Source organism: Phacochoerus africanus, chromosome 8 (genome assembly GCF_016906955.1).
Source record: "Phacochoerus africanus isolate WHEZ1 chromosome 8, ROS_Pafr_v1, whole genome shotgun sequence".
In the NCBI taxonomy this organism is placed as follows: domain Eukaryota; kingdom Metazoa; phylum Chordata; class Mammalia; order Artiodactyla; family Suidae; genus Phacochoerus; species Phacochoerus africanus.
Window position 1 is genome coordinate 53,570,721 of NC_062551.1, and position 21,037 is coordinate 53,591,757.

Genomic DNA, 21,037 nt, shown 5'->3' on the forward strand with positions numbered 1-21,037 from the left:
ATCTGAAACACCCAGGTGTCCTGTTTGGGCATCAACTGAATCACTTGGAAAGTGTCTATGGTGTCCGTGCTAAAGGGCATCAGGAGAGGGTTTTGGGGGGGGGGGGTTTGTTTTGTTTTGTTTTTTGTTTTTTTGCCATTTCTTGGGCCGCTCCTGCGGCATATGGAGGTGCCTAGGCTAGGGGTCGAATCAGAGCTGTAAACACTGGCCTACGCCACAGCCACAGCGACGTAGGACGTCCGAGCCTCGTCTGCGACCTACACCACAGCTCACGGCAATGCCGGATCTTTAACCCACTGAGCAAGGGCAGGGATCGAACCTGCAACCTCATGGTTCCTAGTCGGATTCATTAACCACTGGGCCACGACGGGAACTCCAGGAGAGGGATTTTTTGGACATCTGAAAATTCCAGAATGGGGGACCATAATTTCCAACTTAGAAACCATCCGATGCTGGGTTCCAGAGAGCTACTGTCGATTCTCCCACGCCTCCCTTCACGCCAGACGATCCTCAGGCCCTTGGGCTTTTCATGACTCAGCTGAAACCCACCCACTTCCTCGCCGCTGAACAGCCCGGAGCACCGTCTCCTCTGCTGGTTAATAGTCTCGTCCATGACCCCAGGCCCTGCAAGACCCCATTAATATATCCATGATTGAGTTTTAGGGACCTCGTAGATACGCATGAGGTCACCCCGGGACATCATTAACTGTGGGGCTCTTCCACCCCAGCGTCCCCTGATTGTAACCATCCACGGAAAACCCTTCTTTGGGGAGCTGCTGTCTCACTTTACAGACAAGTTTAGGGCCCAAACCATCAGAGAAGCCAGAGATCTTGGGAGTAGAACCTGAAAGAGGGAGCGAGGACACACCTAGGGCCAAGAAGAAAGAACCCTTGCGAAGGTACCCTGCAACCTGGAAACCTGGGAGGGTGTGAGAAGCGGGACCTGGGGGGATGCCCCCACCCCACCCCCGCAGCAAGGAGGTGGGGCGCAGAGCCGAGACGTCTGCCGGAGGAAATAGGACGTGAGCTGCCTATATCACGGGGGCCACGTGGATAAAAAGTAACAAGAAGCAGGTGCAATTTATTTTCCTAATATATTCTGTAGAACCATGATCTCCTCTTAACGTGTCATCCACGGAGGATGATGTGAATGAGGTATTTCGCATCTTTTCATGCTTCCTCTTCAGAGCCCAGTATGTCACCCCAACCTATGCGGACGAGAACTCACCACACTTCAAGAGCTAAAGAGCCAAGGGGGCGGCGGCCACTCCACTGGCCAGCACAGCTCCGGAGACGGAAAGGCAGAGAAAGCGGGCAGGGAGCCTTGGGGGCAGGTTGCTTTCTCTGTAAAGAAACTCAGAGGGGTGGGTGAAGCTCCATCCTGTAGCCATGGTAGGCTAAGGAAGGCTGTCTCTATCCCGGCTTGGGGGAAAAAAGATGGAAACCAGCCTGGACAAATTGCCTGTTGAGTTTCTGGTCGTGAACAAATAACTTCATGGTTCCAGGAATTTTTGCACCATCCTGCTAAGATAAGGCTCACTCTCCTGGTGGAGGAAGGAGGAACTGGAGATTGAAAAAGAACGTCTTGAGGTCCTATTGCTTCTCCCTCCAAAGGCAGCCTAAGTGCATAAGAGAAGAGGGATGTGCGTGTGTTTGCAGGGAGTCTTACACAGAGGGTTTGGCTCAGACTTGGGGTTCTTGGCAGTTGAGGAGCAGAAGGACTCAGTATTTTGAGGACACTCTATTGTCCAGTGGCCTTATGCCCACAAGCTCCCGTAATCCTTACAACAGTTTCCCCAGCTGGATTATTATTTCCACTCAACAGATTAAGAGCCGTGAAAACTGGAGGTCAGAGAGGTGAAAATAGCCTTTCCAAGACGACTCAGGAGATAAACGGAAGAGGTGGACTTTAAACCCTAGTTGCTTGAGTTTATTCTTTGCTCCCTGCTCCACTGTGACATTTTTGGCTTAAGAAATCCAGACAGCAGAGGCTGCAGGCTGGTCGCCCACTCAGCACTTCACTACCACCTGCTGTGGCTCTTCTTATTGTCCACATTGAGGGATAGGTATGGGTGCCCATGTCTCATATCTGACTATTGAGGTCAGAAATTGTGTTCAGTTCTTTTGGTAGTTGCCACAGTTCATAGAGGTGGTAGGGTTCTGGAATACTTACTGGATGGGTAGAGAAAAGGTTGGATGACGGAAGAATTGAAGGAATGAAGGAAAGATGGATGGATGGATGGATGGATGGATGGATGGATGGATGGATAATGGATAGGTGAATTGATCGAAGGATGGATGGAAAGATGAATGGATAGAGAGATACTTGGGAGGACGGATAGATATTAACAATAAAGAATGTCATTCAGGAGTTCCCGTCATGGCACAGTAGAAACGAATCAACTAGGAACCATGAGGCTGCGGGTTCGATCCCTGGCCTCGCTCAGTGGGTTAAGGATCTGGTGTTGCCGTGAGCTCTGGCATAGGTCGCTGATGCAGCTCGGATCTGGCGTTGCTGTGGCTGTGGCATAGGCTGGCATCTGTGGCTCTGATTCAAACCCTAGCCTAGGAAAGTTCATATGCTACGACGGCGTTGCCCTAAAAAGCAAAAAAAAAAAAAAAAAGAAATGCCATTCAGCAGGGGAAACTTTTCCTAGTAAAAAACAAAAAGGAAAAGAGAAAAGAAAATCATAGAACATTCCCCAAATAAGTTTCTTAATTAATTAACCACCGCAGGCCTAGCCAGGCAAAGAGATGTTATTACCACCACCCGCCTCAGCACCACATTGTCCTCAACGGCTGGCATTTATTGGGAACTTCCTGTATACCGGATGCTGTGCTTAGTATTTTATATCTTTTCTCTAATTCAATCTTCCCGACAACTCTGTGAAGCAGAATTTTCAACATGCCCATTTTACAGATGGGTAAGCTGTTAAGTACCGTGCTTACTGTTACTCTCCCTTTGGCCAGTGACGAACCCACAGATTCATTTATTTTTAGGGCTGCACCCGAGGCATGGCCCGTGATCCAAGGAGGTTCAAGGAATTGTGGTGAGGATTAATTGCAGATGGTTGAGCCCATGATTGAGATATTAGCTTTGTTTGTTTGTGTTTTTTGTTTTCCTCTTTTGTCTTTTTAGGGCCGCACCTGTGGCACAAGGAGGTTCCCAGGCTAGGGGTCCAATTGGAGCTGCAGTGACCGGCCTCCACCACAGTCACAGCAACTCGGGATCTGAGCTGCGTCTGCGACCCACACCACAGCTCACGGCAATGCCGGATCCTTAACTCACCAAGCCAAGCCAGGGATCGAACCTGCATCCTCATGGATAATAGCTGGGTTCTTTAACCCCTGAGCCATGATGGTAACTCCAGAGATATTAGCTTTGAAGTCGAACTTTGAACTGAGTAGACAAAGTCATGCCAGTTGAGGGAGGCACTTCTTCTATTTTTTTTTGTCTTTTTTTTTCAGGGCCACACTCAGGGCGTATGGAAGTTCCCAGGCTAGGGGCACCATTTGCAAAGTATGTTCCAGCCTCTATTGCACTCGTGATAAATTCTTGTGATGGGTTTTATTCCCCTTCACCCGATGATTGGGAAGCCTGCACCCACGTCTGACCGTGGGTTGACCCCAAAGCCATAGCACCTCTCTTTTCTATCAGCCAACAATATGGGGACAGTGGCAAGATGCCAGCTCCAACTACCCTATGGGTCAGGACACCATGTCTTCCAAAGAGTTTGAACACGCTGGTGCTTGAGGAATAACTTGGTCCTGAGCTGAATGTTCCAGACATGGAGCTATTAAGGCTCACTTTACAGTCCAGACCGAGTCTTGAGCCACCCCCAACATATTTCTATTAATATCCATGATCTGATCCAAGCAGAAGCATTAACCTTCCAGAATGTCAGTCCATATCAACTCCCAAGTCTGCACAAAATCCTTTATGGCACACAGAAGCAAGCCAGGCAAATGTCTGGAGGTGTGGTGGGCGGGAAGCCTTCCAGGGGAGAGAAGGGCTAGACCCTGAGGTACCAGGAGGCTTGGCAGGCTTCTGTAGGAAACAGTCAAAAGACTAGTGTAGGAGTTCCAGCTGTGGCTCAGCAATAAGGAACCCAACTCGTATCCATGAGGACTGAGCCCCGAGAAGTGGGTTAAGGAGCCAGTCTTGCCATGAGCTGTGAGGTAGGCTGAAGCCATGGCTCAGATCTGGTGTGGCTGTGGCTGTCGCGTAGGTTGGCAGCTGCAGCTCCAATTTCACCCTTAGCCTGGGAACCTCCAGATGCTGAGGGCATGGCCCTAAAAAGACAAAAAAAGAAAGAAAGAAAGAAAAAAAACCTAGTGTAGCTGAGACGACAAGGAGGGAAAGAGTGATGAGCTATGAGCTTTGAGGAGAAGGCCCTCGGTGTGGACTGTGGCTGTTCTTACACGTGTGGTGGAGATTTCCGAATTAATGCGTAAGCCACTTCTCCCTGACGTTAATCCCTCCACTGGCGTCCAGTTGCATTTAGAGCATCAGGCAGGCTCTGCAGGGTCCGGCTCCCTCCACTTCACCAAGCACCACTCGGGGCCCCGGACACTGGTTGGACTGGCTCCTCGAACCGATCCTCTGAATCTGCCTCGATGACCCCTAGACACACACCCCGGCTGCCCTCATCCCTACCCATCCTTCTCTTCCTCCTGGTCTGTTTACATGTCCGATTCTCAGAGGAGCCTTCCTGGATGCCCTGGTTCATGTTTATTGCAGCCTCTGTTCTCCTCCTTCTCAACAAGGAAGGAGCACAAAGGAAGAGGTGCAGGAGACCACTGAGCCACGTGGGGAGCAGGGGCACTGACTGCACAAGCGAAACATCTGGAATAGTGTACAGTCAGCCCTCCGTATCCATGGCTCCTCCACGTCTGAGGGTCCTGACTCTGCATCGTCAGAGCCAACCAACCCCGAATGGTATAGTACTGTCGCGCCTGCCACTGAAATCAACTCCCAGATAAGCGGACCCTTGCTTTTCAAACCAATGATGTTCAAGCATCAATTGTATATGTTTGTCTCGGGTTGATTCATTTCTTGTCTATCTCCTTCATAGACTGTGGGTCCCACGAAAGCAGGGACCATGCCTGTTTTCCACACTGCTGTACCCCCATCAACTAGCCCTGCACCCCACCCATTGTAAGGGCCCAATAAATATTTGTTCTTGAATCTATGCCTAAAAGCATGCATCAAGAGAGATCCTGGGAGTTCCCATCATGGCTCAGCGGTTAACGAACCCAACTAGCACCCATGAGGATGCGGGTTTGATCCCTGGCCTTGCTCGGTGGGTTAAGGATCTGATGTGGCTGTGGCTGTGGCTGTGGTGTAGTCAGTTGGCTACAGCTCCTATTGGACCCCTAGCCTGGGAACCTCCATATGCCATGGGTGCGGCACTGAAAAAAAAAAAAAAGAGAGAGAGTGATCCTATTGATACTGAATCAAACTGGTGTTCACTCATCCGACGATGTGCAGCAAAGCCATCTACTGATGCAAGGCTGTGGTGAAAGAAAGTACAGAAACTATTGCAGGGTGCCAGGTAGGGAGCATGGGCAGCCTAGGCTCAAAAGACCCAAACTCCCTGATGGCTTTCAGGCAAGTGTTTTTATGTTTTGTTTTGTTTTTTTGTTTTGTTTTTTTTTATGTTTGCTGTTTTAGGGCTTCATCAGCAGCATACGGATGTTCCCAGGCTAGAGGTCTAATTGGAGCTACAGCCGCCGGCCTACACCACAGCCACAGCAACGCCAGATCCAAGCCACGTCTGCGAACTACACCACAGCCCACGGCAACGCTGGATCCTCAACCCACTGAGCGAGACCAGGGATTGAACCTGCAACCTCATGGTTCCTGGCCAGTTCCTAGTGCACAGTTCTCTGATTGGTTGGTGGTGAGGTAACAGGGTGACATCTTGGGAATCTCCATCCCTGACCTTCTGGTTCCAATCCATCTGGGATTTAGTGCTTGTGGTCAGCAGTTTCCATCTGGTGGGAGTTTGGTTTCTGTAAAAACAGTTTAGGAATGAGTGTCAGGCATTTGTCATCTGTCTTGGTCCTTCAGGGAGGAACGAAAGGTCTCATGACTCTGCTCTAGGGCTGATCTGTGGTTTGAATCGTTACTGATTCTCCTGCCCAACTGCTGTTCTCCCTTCCTTCCCTCCTTGTCTTTGCAGGGCCGCACCTGCAGCATATGGAAGGTCCCAGGCTAGGGGTCGAATCGGAGCTGCGGCTGCCGGCCTACACCACAGCCCCAGCAACGCTGGATCTGAGCCACGTCCGCAACCTACATACACCACACATCTCACCACAACGCTGGATCCTTTCATCCACTGAGTGAGGCCAGGGATTGAAGCTGCATCTTCATGGAGACTAGTCGGGTTTGTTACTGCTGAGCCACAACGGGAACTCCCGGGTTAACATACTTTCATATCCAGCCTAGGAGATGGGTGCGATGCATGAGGAAGGTTAAAGACTCTTGTTAAGGTTCCCAGAATGGCTTGAGGCTTCAGAGCCATTTATGTTGGTTGGAATCTTGCCATCGCCTTGCTGGGTAACCAACTCAGGGAGATGACTTGGCTTCTGGAGCCTATTTTCTCATCTGTAAAATGGGGATTAAAAATATCTGTCACACAATGTGTGAGAACCAAGCAGCATAATGTGTGTTGAGCATCTGACCTGGAATAGAGAAACAAATGCCACACCTCTTCTCCCCCATCTATGTAATGACAGTATATATATATATTTTTTCTGTAGGAATAAGTTATTCTTTATTATCTTCTGGGAATAAGAAAGAAAACGGCAGGGAGTTCTCTGATGGCCAACGGGTTGAGGCTCCCGCGTTCTCACTGCTGTGGCTCTGGTTGCTACTGTGTGGTGTAGGTTCGATCCCTGGCCCGGGAATTCCCACATACTGCTTGCGTGGCAAAAAAGAAGCAAACAAACAAACAAAGCGAGAACCTGAAATAAACGTGGCAACTCTCAGATTTAAAAAAAAGAAAGAAAGAAAAGGGCGTCCATGACATCAAACTTGGGTGTTAGTGGAAGAGGAAACCCTTGGAGCAAAATGTTTGTTTTGCCTCAATCCAGAAAGAAAAGTCCAGTCGAGATGAACAGATGGTCCAGTTACCTGTTGGGATGCACGGCCTTCATCCTCTACTCCTACGAAACAAGTGGAGGTGAGTATAGTGGGAAATGATGGGAAGGATTTGGAAACTGGAAAGATTCCCGGATCCAAGTAGGGAGGAGAAGGCTTAGTCGAAATCTCAGACATAGGGTTGAACCCTGGATCTGCAACTTTTTCTCTGTGTGACCTTGGTCACGCCGTGTAACCTCTCTGAAATCAGTTCTCAACCTTAAGAGAGAAATAATGACATTTACCTCATGGAGATATTTTGGAGGTTAAATAACAGCCACGAGCCCCTTTCACAGTACTCAGCACATGAGAGGGGGAATGCAAACATGGTCATTTAAAAAAGGGGGCTTTAGGAGTTCCCTGGTGGCTCAGGGGGTTAAGGATCCAGCATTGTCACTGCTGTGGCTTGGGTCGCTGCTGTGGTACAGGTTCAGCCCCTGGCCCTGGAACTTCTGCCTGCTGCAGGTGCACCCCCAAAAAAATTTTTAATTAAAAAAAAAAGAGGGGCGGAGTTCCTGTCATGGCTCAGTGGTTAATGAATCCGACTAGGAACCATGAGGTTGCGGGTTCGATCCCTGGCCTTGCTCAGTGGGTTAAGGATCTGGTGTTGCCGTGAACTGTGGTGTAGGTCGAGGACGTGGCTCGGATCCTGCATTGCTGTGGCTCTGGCGAAGGCTGGCAGCTACAGCTCGGATTTGACCCCTAGCCTGGGAACCTCCATATGCTGCGGGAGCGGCCCAAGAAATGGCAAAAGGATAAAAAAAAGGGGGGGGGGGGCTCTATGGACCGAAACCTCAGGACCCCACCCCCCACAACTCAGACACTTCTTCTATACTCACTAATTTTTTTTAAGTTGTGGTAAAACACACAGAACATAAAATGTACCATCCTAACCTTTTTTTTTTTTTTTTTTTTTGCTTTTCAGGGCTGCAAGTGTGGCATATGGAGGTTCCCAGGCCAGGGGTCGAATCGGAGCTACAGCTGCCGGTCTACACCACAGCCACAGCAATGCCAGATCCCAGCCACATCTGCAGGTGACCTACACCACAGCTCATGGCAACGCCAGATTCTCGAACCCACAACCTCATCGTTCCTAGTCGGATTCGTTCCCACTGCACCACGATGGGAACTCCATCCTAACCATTTTTAAGTGTACAATAATAATTTTATTACTATTCATAATTAATAAAATGCTATTGTAACCGTGTGCCTGGGCAGCAGGGATCCAAGCTCCTTCCAGCTGGGGCTCCACCACCCCTAGGGCGTCAGAGGACTCTGTGGATTCTTTGATTTTAGTTGATAGACAGGGATCCAGAGAGTGGAGGATCTTGGAGGAGAGCTTTTTGACCAGGCTGGGAATCGACATAGCTCACTTCCCCCCAGAACTCACAGGGGGCTTACATGCAAAGGAGTCTGGGAAATATAGTTTAGCTGTGCATTCAGGAGGGAAAAAAAGCTGATTTTGGTGAACACAGCCATCTCTACCACAGGAAAATACAAACATTTTCCTAGAGAGAAGGGCTGGGGTCTAAAAGAACTAAGTCTCTAGGAGATTAAGAACCCATGATTTGTTCAGATAATGTACTTAACTGAGTCTCAGTTTTTCTTTCTCTATTTCTTTTTATGGTCGCAGCTGCGGCATATGGAAATTCCAGGGCTAGGGGTTGAATCGGAGCTGCAGCTGCGGTCTGTGCCACAACTACCGCAACACTGGATTCTTAACCCATTGATGGAGGCCGGGGATGGAATCTGCATCCTCACTATGCTGGATTCTTAACCCACAGAGCCACAAATGGGAACTCCATGCATCAGTTTTTCTAGCTATCATCTCATTTCTGTAACACTTTCCTGAGACCCCCGCCCACATGCCTGTGCTGAAACTCAGTATCCCCAAGTCCCTCTGCACAGATTTTGGATTTGGGGACTAGTTTATTCAACACACATTTATTGAGTGATTCCTCAATCCCAGGCTCTGTGCTATGGGCCAGAAACACAGGAATAAATAAAAGTCATGCCCTGCATTCGGAGTTCACAGTGAATAGGAGTGATAAATACATAAACAGATATTTACATGATATTTACGTGCATTTATAGAGATTGGCTCAGAGTATTAGAAGAGTGAGGAAGAGTATTACTTTAGGCTGGACCAAGTCCTCATGCATGAACAGTGGGGAGTAGGCGGGCAAGAGAGGAAGGTCATTCTGAGCAGGAGGAAGGGCAGGAGCAAAACTCCAGAGACAAGCGAGACCATGGAGGAAGGTCAAGGAAATGTCAGTCGGGGGTGAGAACAGGAAGGTCAGCAGGGCCTGGCTTATGGAGGATTTTAACCCAGTTAAGAAGATTAGACCATCTGCTGGTTTACTCTGCAGATGGCTAACAGGATCTATTATGTGTTGATTTTTACTAACGACTCCCAAGGATAAACTTAATTCTATGTTCAGGGGGTACCTGCCTGCCCTGCCCTTCACCACCAGCATCCCATATACTCAGTGGTGCTCCTGGTTGAAGAAAGTCATGGATGATGATGATGATAGTGGTGGTGATGATGGTGGTGGTGATGGTAATGACAGTGGTGATGGTGATGGTGGTGATGATGACGATGATGGTGATGGTGGTGGTGATGGTGATGCTGGTGATGGTGGTGATGACAGTGATGGTGGTGATGATGGTGATGGTGGTAATAGCTAACTTTTGGGGGGTAGCTCTCATGCCCAGGGACCCTTCAAAGCACTTTCCAAATATCAACTGCTTTCAACTTTATCAAATCAAGACGAAACAGTTCTGAGCCCCAGAGGGGGAAAATGCAATGTAACTTAAGAGCCCCTAATGCATCAACCCACAGGCCCATGTTCTAGTCCAGAAGAATAGAAAGGTCAAGAGCTGTGTTTCCTAAACTTTTATCATCTAAGTGTCCCCTCCTCCATACTCGCCACATCTGCATGCCACCAGAAATATGATGCACTCAGCATTTTTCGTTAAATGTGTCCACTTTTCTTCACTTTAAGACATTTATTTTTTGGTCTTTTTAGGGCCACGTCCCCAGCATATGGAGGTTCTCAGACTAGGGGTCAAATGAGAGCTGTAGCCGCTGGCCTACGCCACAGCCACAGCAATGCCAAACCCCAGCCATGTCTGAAACCTACACCACAGTTCACGGCAACGCTGGATCCCTAACCCACTGAGCGAGGCCAGGGATCGAACCTGCGTCCTCATGGATAATAGTCATATTCATTTCCCCTGAACCACCATGGGAACGCCTAATACATTTGTTTTTCAAAGAAGAGCTCTGTAATCTGTAAAAGCACTACTACTTGCCATAAAGAAGTACAAATAGGAGTTCCTGCCATGGCTCGGTGGTTAACGAATCCGACTAGGAACCATGAGGTTGCAGATTTGACCCCTGGCCTCACTCAGAGGGTTAAGGATCCAGCACTGATGTGAGCTGCGGTGTAGGTCACAGATGCGGCTTGGATCTGGCGTTGCTGTGGCTCTGGCATAGGCCGGTGGCTACAGCTCCGATTAGACCCCTAGCCTGGGAAGCTCCACATGCTGTGGGTGTGGCCCTAGATAAGGCAAAAAGACAAAAAAAAAAAAAAGAAGAAGTACAAATGAAAGTAAATGCTATAGGAGTTCCCTAGTGGCTCAGTGGGTTCAGGATCGCTGCTGTGGCTCAAGTTGCTGTTGTGGTGTGGGTTCCATCCCTGGTCTTGGAATTTCCACATAGCACCCCGCCAAAAAAAAAAAAAAACTATAAAAAATCCTATTATTACATTCTACTAGATGCTGTTGTCCACATAAGGTTTTGAGTCCGAGTCCTGCCCTCTCTTTTTTCGTTGTTAAAAAGGGGGATTATTAGGTATGAGAGGCATGGTAGAGAAACACTAGCATTAAATTGGAGCTTTCTCTTTTGTGTAATCAGGAGAATTGAAAGAGCATTGGAAAAGGACAGAGTTTTGCAGTCCACGTTTCTACATTTTTTAATGTGCATCTCTACGTGACCTAGTGGGATCTCGTGATTCACTAAGTGCATCTTGTGTGACATTAGTGGCAAAGTCCTGGTCTGGAGACATAATGGATCTCAGTTTCACTGTGTATGAAACTCATCCTCAATACTCTTGGTCCAAACACAAACAGGACACACCCTGGCAGGTCATTAGGAAGTTGGATGCAAAGACTACACGTGTAGACTTGAGACCCCTGTGTAAACTAGACTGGGTCTCATCCTTGGCTCATGCTTTCAGACTAATCCCCTGTTTTGTTCCTTCTGTCCCTCAGATACTAAAGATTCCTGTGTCTTTCCCTTCAACTACAAGGGTTTTACTTATTTCTCTTGCACCAAAGCCAACAGCCTCTCCCCTTGGTGTGCGACCAGAGCTGTTTATGATGGACAGTGGAAGTACTGCTTGATAGAAGGCAAGTGGTCCATGTTGTCCCACTGGCGGGTTTCTTAAGATGATGGGTTACAGAAGAGAACACATGAATGTGGATAACATGAGCGTATTTTTGGCAGAGAAGTTATAGTATGTATGTGTGCACACAGACAAGGCTCTGGAAGGCCAAACATGGCATGTTAATATGGATACTAGTGTGAAGGATAACAGTATTAAAAACGGCACTCTCCAGGACATGGTGGCAACCTATATATCCATTGATAGATGAATCGATAAAGAAGATGTGGCCTGCATATTCAATGGAATATTACTCAGCCATGAAAAAGAATGAAATAATGGCATTTGCAGCAACATGGAGGCAACTAGAGATTATCATACTAAGTGAAGGGAGTCAAAGACAAATATCACATGATATCACTTATATGTGGAATCTAACAAAATTTTACAAATGAACTTATTTACAAACAGAAACAGATTCACAGACATAGAAAACAAATTTATGGCTACCAAAGGGGAGTAAGTTAGGAACTGGGGATTAGCAGATACACACTACTGTGTATAAAATCGATAAACAAGATCCTACCGTATAGCACAGGGAACTATATTCAAAATCTTGTAATAAACTAACGGAAAAAAAAATCTGAAAATCTGAAACTAGAATACACACACACACATATATGTGAATCACTTTGCTGGAAACCAGAAACTAACACAACATCCTAAAGCAACTATAGCTCAATTTTAAAATGGTGTTCTCTCTCGTAATACTGTAAGAACAACCAGCCAACCACAGGGAACCACTGTATTCTTGGTCTCTTTCTTGATTTTCTAAATTAATAAGGAAAAAAGAAAGAAAATATAAAAGAAAAGGGATTTGAGAAATGTTTACCTTTTCTTAAAGCCCAAGACACGTTTGACCATTATTTTTTTACTTCTATTTTTTGTTAACAAAAGACATTTAGGTTGTTTTAACCAATACCTATTGTTGGCTACTGAAACTGTCCCCACTGGTATCCAGCTTTTGAATATTCAGGATTTACTTTTGCCTGGTATCACAGTTCTTCATTCTCTTAGATCAAATACCCACCTTTTATAATAAATAGAAGAAACATCCTTTTTATGATCCTGAAATGAGCTATATAAATAACATTATCTAGCTATATTCATAATTTCAAAATAAACCAGTGTAATCACTTAACTGTAATATAATACAGAAATAAAATGAAAGAAATTGATAATAAGGTAATAAGCATGCACGACCATAACTAACCTAAAAGGCATTAAAAAGTTGCCAGAGGTTTATACCTCCAAGCAGAATCTCTGCAATTACATGAACTAAAAATGACTGCAAAAAAAGCACCCAGGAGCTCCCTTTGTGGAGCAGTGGGTTAAGGATCCAGCATTGTCACTACAGCGGCTTGGCTCACAGCTGTGTCACAGTTTCCTTCCCTGGCTTGGGAATTTCCACATGCTGCGGGTACGGGGAAAAAAAAGAAACAAACAAACAAGCAAAAAAACCCACCATGCATTAAAAAATCAAAACAAGGAGTTCCCCTCGTGGCTCAGTGGTTAACGAACCCAACTAGTATCCGTGAGGATGCAGGTTTGATCCCTGGCCCCCCTCAGTGGGTTAAGGATCTGGCATTGCTGTTAGCTGTGGTGTAGGTCGCAGACATGGTTCAGATCTGGTGTTGCTGTGGCTGTGGTGTAGGCTGGCAGCTACAGCTCCAATTCAACCCCAAGCCTGGGAACCCCCATATGCCTCGGGTGCAGCTCTAAAAAGACCACCAAAAAAAAAGAAAGAAAGAAAGAAAGAAAGATCAAAACAAAACCTGGAAGCAATACAGGCAGACCTCAGATATCGAGATATGGTGGGATTGGTTCCAGACCACTGCAATAAAGCAAATACCACAGCAAAGTGAGTCACATGAAGTTTTTGGTTTCCCAGTGCATATAAAGAGTATGTACAATATACTGTAGTCTATTAAAAGTTTAATGGCACTATGTCTAAAAAATATATACTCGTTTACGTGGAATCTGAAAAAAAAAAGATACAAAGAACTTATTTATAAAATAGAAACAGGAGTTCCCGTTGTGGCTCAGCAGTAATGAACCCAACTAGTATCCATGAGGATGTGGGTTCGATCCCTGAGCACGCTCAGTGGGTGAAAGGAGCCGACATTGCCGTGAGCTGCCGTGTAGGTTGCAGCTGCAGCTCCAATTCGCCCCCTAGCCTGGAAACTTCCATATGCCCTGGGTGTGGCCCTAAAAAGACAAATAAATAAATAAAATAAAATAAGATAGAAATAGACCCACGGGCATAGAAAAAAAACTTATGGCTACCAAAGGAGAAGGGGGGGGGAATAAGTTAGGAGGTTGGGGTTAACATATACACACTACTACATACAAAATATAAATAAGAAGGACCTACCAATAGTTTAAAATAACCTAAAAGGGAAAATAATCTGAAAAAGAATATATATATGTACATTATATATGCTGTATAAAATAATATAGATAACTAAAAATCATTGTAAATCAACTACACTTCATTTTAAACATTTAAAGAGTTAAAAAAGTAAATACCTTAATTAAAAAATATTTTATCACTAAAACTGTTAACCATCTCCTGTGCCTTTATTGAGTCATAATCTTTTTTGCTCATGGAGGCTGTTACCTCAGTGTAGATGGCTGCTGACTGATCAGGGTGGTGGTAGCTGAAGGTTGGAGTGCCTGTGGCAATTTCTTTTTTCTTTCTTTTCTTTTCTTTCTTTCTTTCTTTCTTTTTTTTTTTTTGGCCACTCTGAAGCCTACGGAGTTCCCAGGCCAGGTGTCAGATCTGAGCCACAGTTTCGACCTAAGCTATAGCTGGAGCTATGCTGGGAACTTAAGCCACTGTGCCGGGCTGGGGATCAAACCTGCGTCCCAGCGCTCCCAAGACGCCACTGATCCCACTGTGCCATGGTGGGAACTCCAGCAATTCCTTAAAATAAGACAGCATGAGGTCATCCACATGGACTGACTCCCTTTCATGAATGATTTCTTTGTAGCATCCACGGCTGTTTGGTAGTGTTTTACCCACAGCAGAACTTCTTTCCAAATTGGAGGCAGTCCGGAGTTCCCATCGTGGCTCAGCAGCAACAAATCTGACTAGTATCCATGAGGACACAGGTTTGATCCCTGACCTCGCTCTGTGGGTTAAGGATCTGGCATTGCTGTGGCTGTGGTGAGGCCAGCAGCTACAGCTCTGATTCAGCCCCTAGTCTGGGAACCTTCGAATGCTGTGGATGTGGCCTGAATAAACCCACCAAGATCAACATAATTTCAGAAACTATTTTTGTTGTACCACATTCGTGGGGGGGGGGACTTCCATCTATTTATGGACATTGCAATGAGGCACCAGCAGCAAGGTGCTAGTTTTATTAGATCTGACTTCACTGACTTTTTTTTTTCTGTCCTCTCGACACGTTTTGTGTATCAACACCTTGGCTTCATCTGTTCCTCATAAGCCATCAAAACACGTTGTCTTGACTTTATTCTTTTGGGTCTCTTGGTGATTATAACAGATTCGTTTTTAAGATCCAAATATGATGTAAGTTACATCTGTTCAACAGGGCGGGGGCACCATGAGTTGAGATGAGCGACCCTCTTGGAGAAGCTTTGAGGGAGACAGTATGAGAAGCAGGCTTTCTTTCCTAAACACTCGATAAAATGACTGGATAAAGTCTCTTCCAGACCAGATGTTTGTCCTGGAATTTGGTGGTTGGTTGATTGACGGATGATTAAATGGCTCCGTCTTTTGAATGACTAGAGAACGTCGAATCACGCATGGATCTCTCTCCATACAGATTACCCACGGTGTGTCTTCCCCTTCATCTATCGGGGAAGGTCCCACAGGAACTGCATCGTGGAAGGCAGCTTCTTCGGAAAGCTGTGGTGCTCAGTGACCTCCAGCTTTGATGAGAAGCAGCAGTGGAAATACTGTGAGATAAACGGTGAGGCACTGCAGCAAGGATGGCGTATTTGGGGGAGAGGAAGGTGGATGGCCCTGGTCCTCGTGATGGGGTGTTGGCAGGGGGAGAGCAGAGCAACCGGAGGAAATACGTCTCTGCGTGTACACCTCGCCAGCCACAGACACAGGACTGTCCTGAGCCCACGTTCCCCCAAGTCCCCAACACCTGCAGGAAACACCAGTTGTCCTGAGGATCAAAAGGATGTGCTGTGGTTCTGATGTGGGTTTTCAAGACTTTCTGTTTCTAAGGAGTTCCCACTGTGGCTCAGGGGAGACAAATCTGACTAGTCTCCATGAGGGAACTTCCATACACTGCAGGTGGGGCCCTAAAAAAAAACAGAAGAATTTCTGTTTCTAGAATTGACATTAACTAGGCTCACTCAATGCCAGACCCTAATTGCATTTCTTTTTTTGTTTGTTTTTCCTTTTTTTGGTCTTTTTAGGGCGAAACCATGGCATATGGAGGTTCCCAGGCTAGGGGTCGAATGGGAGCTGTAGCCGCCAGCCGACACCACAGCCACAGCAACACCAGATCCGAGCCGAATCTGCAACCTACACCATAGCTCACGGCAATGCCGGATCCTTAACCTACTGAGCAAGGCCAGGGATCAAACCTGAGTCCTCATGGATACTAGTTGGGTTCGTTTCCACTGAGCCACGACAGGAGCTCCCCCCTAACTGCACTCAATGCCGTTTAGCATCTAATCTTAATTCTATGCCTATTCAATTCAATAAGGAGCTCTATTCACCCAAGTGCCCTTTCCATGTTGGTCTCTGACCCAGAAGCTCTCTATACACCATCCCACTGAGCCTTTCCACGGAAGCTCTATGAGACGCTTTTCCCCCCTGACCCCGCAATTTGGTAAATGCCTTTTTAATTAGGCGATGCTGAGTTTACTGCTTACTGAATTCAGTAATATTGTTGACTGAAAGACCTTGACAGAGCCTTAATAGCATCTTGGAGAGGGAAGGACAAAATCAGGATATTAATGAGGTCTTGAGGTCTTTCAGTGCGGGGATGTGATAAGGGTTACGTATGGATCATCATATGGATGATTTAAAGTCATCGGTCACGACAGGTGACATTCAGGATTCAAAGAGACTCGAAGACTTAGTCTTCTGATTCGATCTCTTGGAAAGGTCAACGTTCTGAGGTTGGGAGTTCCCTGGTGGTCTAGTGGTTAGGATTTAGTGCTGTCATCTCTGTGGCCCAGGTTCAATCCCTGGTCTGGGAACTGAGATCCCATATCAAGTGACTGCAGGCTGAAGTTAAAAAAAAAAAAAAAAAAGTTCCGAGGCTTATTTAAATGATTTTGCAGGAAATTCCTGAGATGAACATTAAAGTTATTTATAATTTTTATGTTCCTGGGCAAGAATGACCTAGATTAGCAGAGTTGTGTCATTGAGGTCTGTGGACCAGTAAAGCCTGGTTAATACACATAGTAAACTGGGTGTCACTGGCTTTGGTTCTCCCCTATCTATAAAGTGGAAATGATTACAACACCAAGAGCTGCTTTGGGAGTGGTCAGTATTATATCGCCTTTTATAAAATAAGGCATGGGGGTTCCCTTCGTGGCTCAGTGGTTAACGAACCCGATGAGGATCCAGGAGGATTCGGGATTGATCCCTGGCCTCCCTCAGTCAGTTAAGGATCTGATGTTGCTGTGAGCTGTGGTCTAGGTCGCAGACATGGCTCAGATCTGGTGTTGCTGTGGCTGTGGTGTCCGCTGGGGGCTGCAGCTCTGATTCAACCCCTAGCCCGGGAGCCTCCATAGGCCAAGAGTTCCACCCTAAAAAGCCAAAAAATAAATAAATAAATGAAGCCTGGCAGTTTTTGTGTGGGTTTTTTTGGGGGGCCATGCCTGTGGCATGTGGAAGTCCCTGGGCCAGCGATTGAAATCATGTCACAGCAGGGACCTGAGCCACGGCAGTGCCAGTGCCAGATCCTTAACCTGTGGTATTTTTATTTGTACTTCTTTATGGCAAGTAGTGTTTTTATAGATCACAGAGCTGATGCTAGCTCTTCTTTAAGAATAAATGTATTACTTTCCCAGGGAGCTCCCCATGGCACTGTTTTTTTGTTTGTTTGTCTTTTTGCCATTTCTTTGGCTGCTCCCGCGGCATATGGAGGTTCCCAGGCAAGGGGTCGAATCAGAGCTGTAAACACTGGCCTATGCCACAGCCACAGCGACGCAGGATCCGAGCCTCGTCTGCAACCTACACCACAGCTCACGGCAACGCCGGATCCTTAACCCCCTGAGCAAGGCCAGGGATCGAACCCGCAACCTCATGGTTCCTAGTCGGATTCGTTAACCACTGAGCCATGACGGGAACTCCTCCATGGCACTGTTTTTTGTGTGATCAGTGAAAGCCCTTTCTATTATCTCTTCTTGAGCTGTAACATTTCCATCGTTACTTTCAGAGTATGGGGGAAATTCTTTCAGCAAGCCCTGCATCTTCCCCTCCAAGTACAGAAACCACATCATCTCTGAATGCCTCGAGGATGAAAGCAACAAGCTCTGGTGCCCGACTACGGAGAACATGGATATGGACGGAAAGTGGAGTCTCTGTGCCGACACCAGTAACCACGGGAAGGGGACTGGGTGGGCATGGGTGGATTCCTTCATTTAGTCACTCAACAAACGTCTACTCCAGCCCTGCTGTGTGCCGGACCCTGAGCTGAGCACTGGGGCTATAGTGATGACCAGGACGGACTCCTACCCTGGAGGATCTGATGAGCAAAGAGCAGAAACCACGCCCTAAGGCAACAGGTCAGGTTTGCTTAAGACCCAAGAGAGGGAGTTCCCTTGTGGGGCAGCAGGCTAAAGATCTGGCATTGTCACTGCAGCAGCTCGGGTCACTGCTGTGGCACGGATTTGATTGCTGGCCTGGGAGCTTCCACAAGTCACGCGTGTGGTCAAAAACAAACAAACAAACAAAAACAAACAAAACTCAAAACCAAACCAAGAGAAAGGAGCCAAATATAAAATCTGCAAAATATGCAATACCTCCTACAAACCCAGAGTAAGTACACACTGAAGCTTTGAAAACTTTATTGAGGGAACTAGAAGGATGGTAAAGCCAATTCAAAGGACTTAATATATAGATGGGTTCCCGAATCTCCTGCAGTTAACAAAACCCACCTACGCTCAAGTCCCTTCTATAAACTGGTGTAACCTTGTATAATTGGAGTCACCTCTGTCTTCTCCCCCTCTTCTCCCTAGGAATTTCCTCCCTGGTTCCTGGCTTTCCCTGCCATTTCCCATTCAACTACAAAAACAAGAATTATTTTAATTGCACCACCAAAGGATCCAAGGAGAACCTCTTATGGTGTGCCACCTCTTACAACTACGACCAGGACCACACCTGGGTGTATTGCTGATGCAGAGGTAAGGCGGACAGAAGAGCTGGGTCATCGCCCGTGGGAGAGGGAGTCTGTTCCCTTCCAGTGTGATTCGCTGAGGTTCCCAGCAAGGTGTGTTCTATTTTTTCAGAGCAAAGGTTGGACTCAACAGAGGTGGGGGGGGGGGGCGGTGGCGGGAATACTGGGACAATTTATCAAATCAGAAGCCTGGAAGAAATCGGGGTGCCAGGCAGGGCAGCAGGGCAAGGGGGTGGGCGAATGATTTCGAATCCAGAAAGGTGTCGTTCCAAATATTAGGTCTGGGAGTTCCCGTCATGGCTCAGCGGAAACGAATCTGACCAGTACCCATGAGGACGCAGTTTCGATCCCTGGCCTCGCCCAGTGTGTCAAGGATCCGGCATTGTCGTGAGCTGTGGTGTAGGTTGCAGATGCAGCTCCCATTGGACCCCTAGCCTGGGAACCTCCATATATGCCCTAAAAAGACAAAAAGACCAAAAAATAAATAAATAAGCACCCACAGTGGTCTCCAGTCCGTGGCTAAGGCTGAGAACATGTTTAGCCCAGCCTCTAACTTCTGATCATCAGAGCAGAACTATCTCCTTGCAGGTCCCTTTCCCAGCAAACCTATCGCCACTGAGGTGACGGGGTGCTTATTATTCACTGACTTGATCCCGTGAGCTGGGTGAGGGGCCGGGCTGTCTACCTTCTCTTGGCTCAGATGCTTCGCCTCACTTCGACTGCGTCTGGGAAATCAGTACAAAGTGACTCTTTAATGCCTAGGACATTTGCGGTCAATGCGTACCTATTACCTGAAGGCTGGCTTTTGATTCTCTTTTCAAGGGAGGGAGACACATCATTAGGGGGAGGCTGACTGACGTGTTCAGTCTGGAGCCTGCTTCGCCGTTTTCATCACATCTTTCAAGCTTAGGATAATCACCTTTAGAAAGACGCTGTCCACCGGCTAGCTTACTCACCGGGTCCTCTGTGAAGTGAAAATGTGGCACCGCTATCAATCAAGGAAAATTAACTCTGGGGCTGCCTTTCTTTTCTGCCTCCTAGAATGAGCCCATATGACTGGGCTGGTCAGTCGCATGGTGGGGAGATCAGATTCTCTGCCCAGGGGCCCTAGGAAGTAATTGCAGCCTGCCATCTCTTTCTGGGAAACCACCGATTCGGGTGGAGCATCTGTAGATACTTATTACATCATTAATAAATAACTTAGTAAGTCAACGGAGGGTACAGAATTCATTGCAAGACTGCCTCAGCTATCCCCTGTGCCGCACCCATGACAGACATCAATAATCGATGACAGAATCTGTTTCCCTGGGAGCCCAGACGCAACCTCACGTTGTTGTTCTTCTCCCCTCCATCCTCTTCTTACTTCTTCTCTTCCTCCTCTTCCTGCACTTCTCCCTCCTGCTCCTCCTCCCTCTGTCCTCCGTCTCTCTTGTAAAATCCTCCGAGCAACTACTTCCATGGCCCATCGCTACCACCAGTCATCAGGAACAGATTTTCGCTGTTCCACTTTCAGCCCCAATCTGATTGTCAGATTAAAATGATGTTGCAGAAATGTGAGAGCAACGTGGAAATTTAATGGTGACCTTTTTTCCCTTTCGCTTAGCAACCAGAGCATAGATCCTCAATCATATATTAAAATGCCATCTAGGGAGTTCCTGTCGTGGAGCAGTGGTTAACGAATCCGACTAGGAACCATGAGGTTGCGGGTTCGGTCCCTGCCCTTGTTCAGTGGGTTAACGATCCGGCGTTGCCGTGAGCTATGGTGTAGGTTGCAGACGCGGCTCGGATCCCGCGTTGCTGTGGCTCTGGTGTAGGACAGTGGCTACAGCTGCGATTCGACCCCTAGCCTGGGAACCTCCATATGCCGCAGAAGTGGCCCAAAGAAATAGCAAAAAAAAAAAAAAAAGACAAAAAAAATAAAAAATAAAAAATAAAATGCCGTCTAGGCAGAGTCCTCCTCTACCCAGATCACACCTCTCCATTCCTCGTTCAGAGCCCTCCCGCATCTCCTTGTCTGTCTCTGGTCCCCTCACTCCCGACACGCAAGCTGCTGCTCTGTCCCTGGAAGCCACCAGGCTCACTCCAGCCTTGGTACCTTGCTGGCGTGG

At 47.2% G+C, this 21,037-nt stretch overlaps 1 protein-coding gene and 1 non-coding gene across 4 annotated transcripts; both read left to right on the forward strand.

Moving 5' to 3' along the window:
- Nucleotides 1-822: 822 nt before the first annotated feature.
- Nucleotides 823-20,136, forward strand: ELSPBP1 (epididymal sperm binding protein 1). Of its 3 annotated transcripts, XM_047793334.1 has the most exons (7): nt 823-899; nt 7,099-7,187; nt 11,420-11,557; nt 15,384-15,530; nt 17,970-18,128; nt 18,772-18,936; nt 19,752-20,136. In XM_047793334.1, the coding sequence occupies exons 2-6, from the start codon at nt 7,118-7,120 to the stop codon at nt 18,927-18,929; spliced, it is 672 nt and encodes a 223-aa protein (XP_047649290.1). In that variant the 5' UTR covers nt 823-899; nt 7,099-7,117; the 3' UTR covers nt 18,930-18,936; nt 19,752-20,136. The 3 variants fall into 3 exon arrangements, with proteins under 3 accessions (XP_047649290.1, XP_047649292.1, XP_047649291.1); XM_047793336.1 differs by lacking the exon at nt 17,970-18,128; XM_047793335.1 differs by lacking the exons at nt 823-899; nt 19,752-20,136 and having other exon boundaries at nt 7,118-7,196; nt 11,429-11,557; nt 18,772-18,929.
- Nucleotides 16,711-16,782, forward strand: TRNAD-GUC (transfer RNA aspartic acid (anticodon GUC)). The gene has a single exon. It is a non-coding gene; the product is annotated as a tRNA-Asp (tRNA).
- Nucleotides 20,137-21,037: the final 901 nt, after the last annotated feature.

Bases quoted from the DNA above. Each gene is read 5' to 3' on its own strand.
- ELSPBP1 (XM_047793334.1), top strand. From the start codon at position 7,118: ATGAACAGATGGTCCAGTTACCTGTTGGGATGCACGGCCTTCATCCTC. The intron at 11,558-15,383 runs GCAAGTGGTCCA...CTCTCCATACAG, and splicing joins GAAGTACTGCTTGATAGAAG to ATTACCCACGGTGTGTCTTC. The intron at 15,531-17,969 runs GTGAGGCACTGC...CGTTACTTTCAG, and splicing joins GAAATACTGTGAGATAAACG to AGTATGGGGGAAATTCTTTC.